The 5,251-nt window shown below is 33.6% G+C and overlaps 1 protein-coding gene across 1 annotated transcript in view; it reads left to right on the top strand.

Moving 5' to 3' along the window:
• Positions 1–999: 999 nt before the first annotated feature.
• Positions 1,000–5,251, top strand: part of LOC106468072 — a 21,728-nt gene continuing 17,476 nt past the window's right edge. The window contains exons 1-3 of the mRNA XM_013928471.1: positions 1,000–1,022; positions 2,025–2,232; positions 3,395–3,523. Of these exons, the coding sequence (XP_013783925.1) occupies positions 1,000–1,022; positions 2,025–2,232; positions 3,395–3,523 (360 nt within the window). The remainder of the gene's footprint in view (positions 1,023–2,024; positions 2,233–3,394; positions 3,524–5,251) is intronic.

Raw genomic sequence — 5,251 nt, 5'->3', positions numbered from 1 at the left:
CGCAGTACATCACTATAAGATAACTAAAAACATCATACACATAATACGCAGTACATCACTATAAGATAACTAAAAACATCATACATATAATACGCAGTACACCACTATAAGAAGCCTAGTCTTGGTTTTTTTCTTCAATTTGCACATTTCAGGCTAACTGATAAGGGAAGAAATTCCCCAAAGCCAAGATAACTAAGTGTAAATGGTGAACCAAACGATAGATTTGGTTTCATATCGATTTTTAGTATTTTGCTTTATTTTTTTAAGATCACTACGTGACAATGCTATTTCAATACACTGATACATATTCCCAGAACATGATCTTTCAAACAATCAACACAAATCTAAATGAATTAGGCACATGATTAACAAAGTATTAACTGCTTACTTTAACTTATAATGCATGGAGTTTAAGAAGAATCAACTTTCATCCCCATATTCAAACTTCATTCATAGGTTAGACTATAGGCTTAAACAAGCAGTCAAAACACAACTTACAAAAATATCAAATGGCTACTGCTCACTTTAAATGTTAAGACAAAGGAACCTAAAAACTACCTGAGTTGGTAATATTATTGAAGGTTCAAGAGTTTCTAAAAGTTAGTTTTATAAAAGTCCTTACCGTTCTCTCCAGAATCCTTTTAATCATGTTTTACAAGGACAAACCTGGCTTTATGTGTTCCAAAACTAAATGCACAAAGCCAAATTTGTACTTGAAACACACCTCAAATGAATGGTGTGTATCCACTGAGAATTGAACACTAGGGTATACAGCTGCCCCTAACCCTTATCCAATATGGCAAAAAAATTAAATATTCTGTTCTTGTGTATTTTCAAAACAGCAAAAGTTAGTGTTACTTAAGCATCCTAACTAAGAAGGTTTTAGTCAAGTAGCACCTTCTTGTACTACACACTCGTGGTTGAATATCAACCTTTAGATGGAGTGTAAGCATGCGACCAGTCCTTAAGATTAGAGACCAGCCTGAGTGTTGTATAAGCATGGAGAGGAATCCTTGGACAAGGTATAAGTGTCTATACCAGTCTTTGTGTTGAAAATAAGCATGGAGAGGAACCCTTGGACAAGGTATAAGTGTCTATACCAGTCTTTGTGTCGAAAGTCAAAGAAACTGTTATTACTTCGTTGTATCCCACCCTGTAATTCAAGGTATCACAATAAAACCTTAATATGAAAATATAAACCCTGAGAGTACTAGCTAGAACTAAAATTCCAGTTTAACGTTACTTTTTTACACACAGAACTAAATCCAAAATAATAACTCAAGTGACAATAATATCAATGAATGAAAAAGATCTTGTAAAAGTCTTCAGTTTAACTGAGGTACATTTTTGGGGGTGGTATTACAGTTACGGCCACCTATACAATTAAAAACGTTACTCCATATTTTGTAAAATATATTTACAAGGCAGAGAGTGCCGAGTAAAAATTTGCTGGTAATTTGGAAAGGTTTTGATAATTTAAGAACTTTTATTATTGATTTATCTGTCAATTCAATGTATATATATACAAGTGTTACGTCCAATTTGTAAGTCAGTGGGAAATGAAGGTCATTTTTGGCCCTATATTATATTTCTATGTGATTTGAGAATCTTAGAAAGGTTTTGATAATTGAAGAACTTTTATTATTGATTTATCTGCCAATTCATTTTTTGGAACTAAATGCAACACCTGAGAAAGAAAGCCTTGGAACTATTTGAGTGTTTTAGGTTTATTTCACATGGTCGTCAAAAATGTGAATGTTAAACGTGCAGTTATTTATCGACGCAGCTGAACCTGGGGTATAATTAGCTGTTACCTTAACCCCATATAATGCGAGAAATGTGAAGGATTATATTCAAATGGGGAAGATAGCAGCAATTTTATGTTTTTTTTAAATTTCTGTTGTTTTTAAAAGTGATTATTTCACCAATTAAGTAAAATACTGTCTGAAGAAAAGAAATACAAATTTAAGCTAAACGAAGATAGCTTTTGATCAGTCAAAATTAGTTTGATATTGTTTTGTTAGTGACTCACTTGAAATTTCAACTGTTTGTTTGACAGCTCAGAGCCTTGATCTTTATGAGAAACAGTATTCAGAATTGTCTGGAGCGATAGCTACTTTAAGCAACTCTCACTCTCAGCACTTGGAGATGTTTGGAAATAAGGTTACGGAGGAAGGTGAAAAAGAACAGAGGTGGGCCGAGGAAATATTGAGAATACACACCAATCAAAAGGTGATTATCAAACTACTGCTGCGGTACAAAGTGTTTTTATGTATTTATAAAATGCTTGTTCTTGCGTAATACAACACATCTTTGATTGTAAATGACGACTTGTCAGATAGTGAATCTTCTGAACAGTTATATTAAGCCTTCCTTGTTGGTCCGCGTCAGATTGATAACGAATAACTGTAGAATTCCAACTTTTAAGGTAACATACTCGTTAACGTGGTGTTAATATGGCGCTTGTGTTTATAAGATTGGGAAAAATGTAAAAATTAAGATTGTATTTTTTTTCTTGAAACAACGGTTAAAAACATCTTCTAGTAACAATGAAGATCTGAGCTGTGCAAAAATAAAATAAAACTTAAAAAAAAACGTTCCAAGTTGTATCGTACTGTTTGTTAAATGTGGTAGTGTGCAGCAAAGGAGAGAGTAGTAATACAGAATGACCATGGCGTTCTTTGGTCACTTTGATTTTTGTCGCCGCTTGGAAATGGCACAACATATGGATATGAAATTTAGGGAACATAATAATAATAAATGTTGTCACTCACCAGAGGGCGTATTTGAAGTCAAAAGTTGTATAATTAATCAAACAAAGATGCTGAAGCACAATGAAGTCAGTTACTTGGTGCTAGCTAAAAGAAACTCACTTTGATTCCACCTAAGAAGGCACGTTGAGAGACACAATCCACCACAAAGCTGCCGGTATTGCTCGGGAGTTGTAGTGATTGACTGTTTGCAGCACCGTTTCTCAACTGGATGCTGTAGTTGAGAACGAACGTTGAACAAACAGTGTAGAAACACGTGCCCTGGTGGCAATGTTTATTAATTTGTTTTTTTATTGTTGTCCGTGTTCCCTAATATCCACTTTCATACATTTAATTATCTCCTAACTGTGTCGCTGTAAAGTGACCACTAGGACGTTATGGTCACCCTTGTCTATATTGTGACAACATACTATACAGGCAAATGAATATACAAAGAAAGGCAAAAGTTTCAATCTGAATTTCAATATGATCTTTTTGAACTCGACCCTATGTCTTCACCAAATAAATATATGATGCTTAGCTAATTTGGAACGACAAAATTGTTCTTGTGATTTCTGTTAGTTCAGGATATGAGGAGTGGATTTGTTTTGTGACAGAAAATGATAAGCTTTTTTTTCCTTCAGGATTCTGCAGTTAGCAGCCACAGAATGTTTGTATCAGAACATTTCATCCCGCAGGTTGGGGTTCTAAATAACTTGCTTCAAAAACAGCATCTGATACTTCAAGAACAAAGCAAGGCTGTCATTTCTAGTGTGAGTACAGTATATATGAAATAGTGTAGTGTTCATTTTATTTTATGTATATGTGTAGGCATTTTGATGGCGTTTCATAAATTTTTTCTTGATAATTCTTTAATTTTTAATTGGTCTGGCATGGCCAGGTGGTTAGGGTGCTAGACTCGCAATCTGAGGGTCACTGGTACGAATCCCCATCACACCAAACATGCTCGCCCTTTCAGCCATGTGGGTGTTATAATGTGATGGTCAATCCCATTATTTGTTGGTAAAAGAGTAGTCCAAGAGTTGGCGGTGGGTAGTGATGACTAGCTGCCTTCCCTCTAGTCTTGCACTGCTAAATTAGGGATGGCTAGTGTAGATTGCCCTCGTGTATCTTTGTGCGAAATTCAAAAACTAACTAACTAAAAGATTCAATTTAAACAAATAAATTATTTCAAATGTTATATCCTTTTCTTTGTGCAACTTGTAGAAAAAGAATTAATTTATTTTTGCAGATGGGTGAATTATGAAAAATTTAGTTTTGGTTAAATCATTTATACATGGAGATTTCCGACATAAAAGTAATATATAGGTTCGATATCATGGAAAAAGATGTTTTCAATTAAGATATTTCTAGTGCCAAGACAATACACCCTAAATGGCATAGAGATATGATAATGAAGCTGTTAGATTTCGATGAATAGTGCAAACTTTTTTTAAATGTTTCATTTCAGTGATTATAATAATAAATTGAACATTTCAATGACAAGTAACTGTTGACATTGGAAGTTGCAATTCTGTATTCTTCTGTATATTCAGGTTCTTTATTTATTAATTTTTAATTCTTTGTAAAAAAAAAAAGTATTAAAATAAGAATAATATCATCCCAAAACTTTACTTTTGGAGAGTTTCCTAGCAACAAGTCCTTGTGTAGCTTTGCATGAATATCACAGACAAATTAGTTTAGGGACAGCTAGTGCAACAAGTCCTTGTGTAGCTTTGTATGAATATCACAGACAAATTAGTTTAGGGACAGCTAGTGCAACAAGTCCTTGTGTAGCTTTGTATGAATATCACAGACAAATTAGTTTAGGGACAGCTAGTGCAACAAGTCCTTGTGTAGCTTTGCATGAATATCACAGACAAATTAGTTTCGTAGCTGATATCTTCACAGACACTAAAAAATATTTAGAAAAATAATTATGCTAATAAAAATGTCTTTAATCTATCATTTATATGCAGTAAGTTGAGTGAAAGCCATTCATAAGTGCACTTATTTATCCATTAGTGTCTTTAGAGAAAGAATAAAATGATTTAGACTGACATCTTGAACTTCTTTTCAGAATGTTGTAGCTTTTATAACATCCCACATGTTTCGAAATCTTAACGAAGTGCTCTTGTTTATTATTATGTTAGAGGTTTCATATTTTAAAGAATCATAAACTAAAAGGAAATGCTGTAATCTTCACTTCAATTTATTTTCCAAAAATTTGTTGCTATTATAACATCCACTAAAATGGTGCCAAAATGCTGTAGTTAGTTTTTTTTTTAGTTTAGGGACAGCTAGCAATTTGTCTGTGATATTCATACAAAGCTACACAAGGACTTGTTGCACTAGCTGTCCATAAACTAATTTGTCTGTGATATTCATGCAAAGCTACACAAGGACTTGTTGCACTAGCTGTCCCTAATTTTGAACTGATAAACTAGAGAGAAATCAATTAGTCAACAGTACCCACTACTAACTCCTGAACTACTCCAATT

This window comes from Limulus polyphemus, unplaced genomic scaffold (genome assembly GCF_000517525.1).
Source record: "Limulus polyphemus unplaced genomic scaffold, Limulus_polyphemus-2.1.2 Scaffold2859, whole genome shotgun sequence".
NCBI classification, from domain to species: Eukaryota; Metazoa; Arthropoda; class Merostomata; order Xiphosura; family Limulidae; genus Limulus; species Limulus polyphemus.
This window is presented reverse-complemented; position numbering and strand designations above follow the sequence as displayed.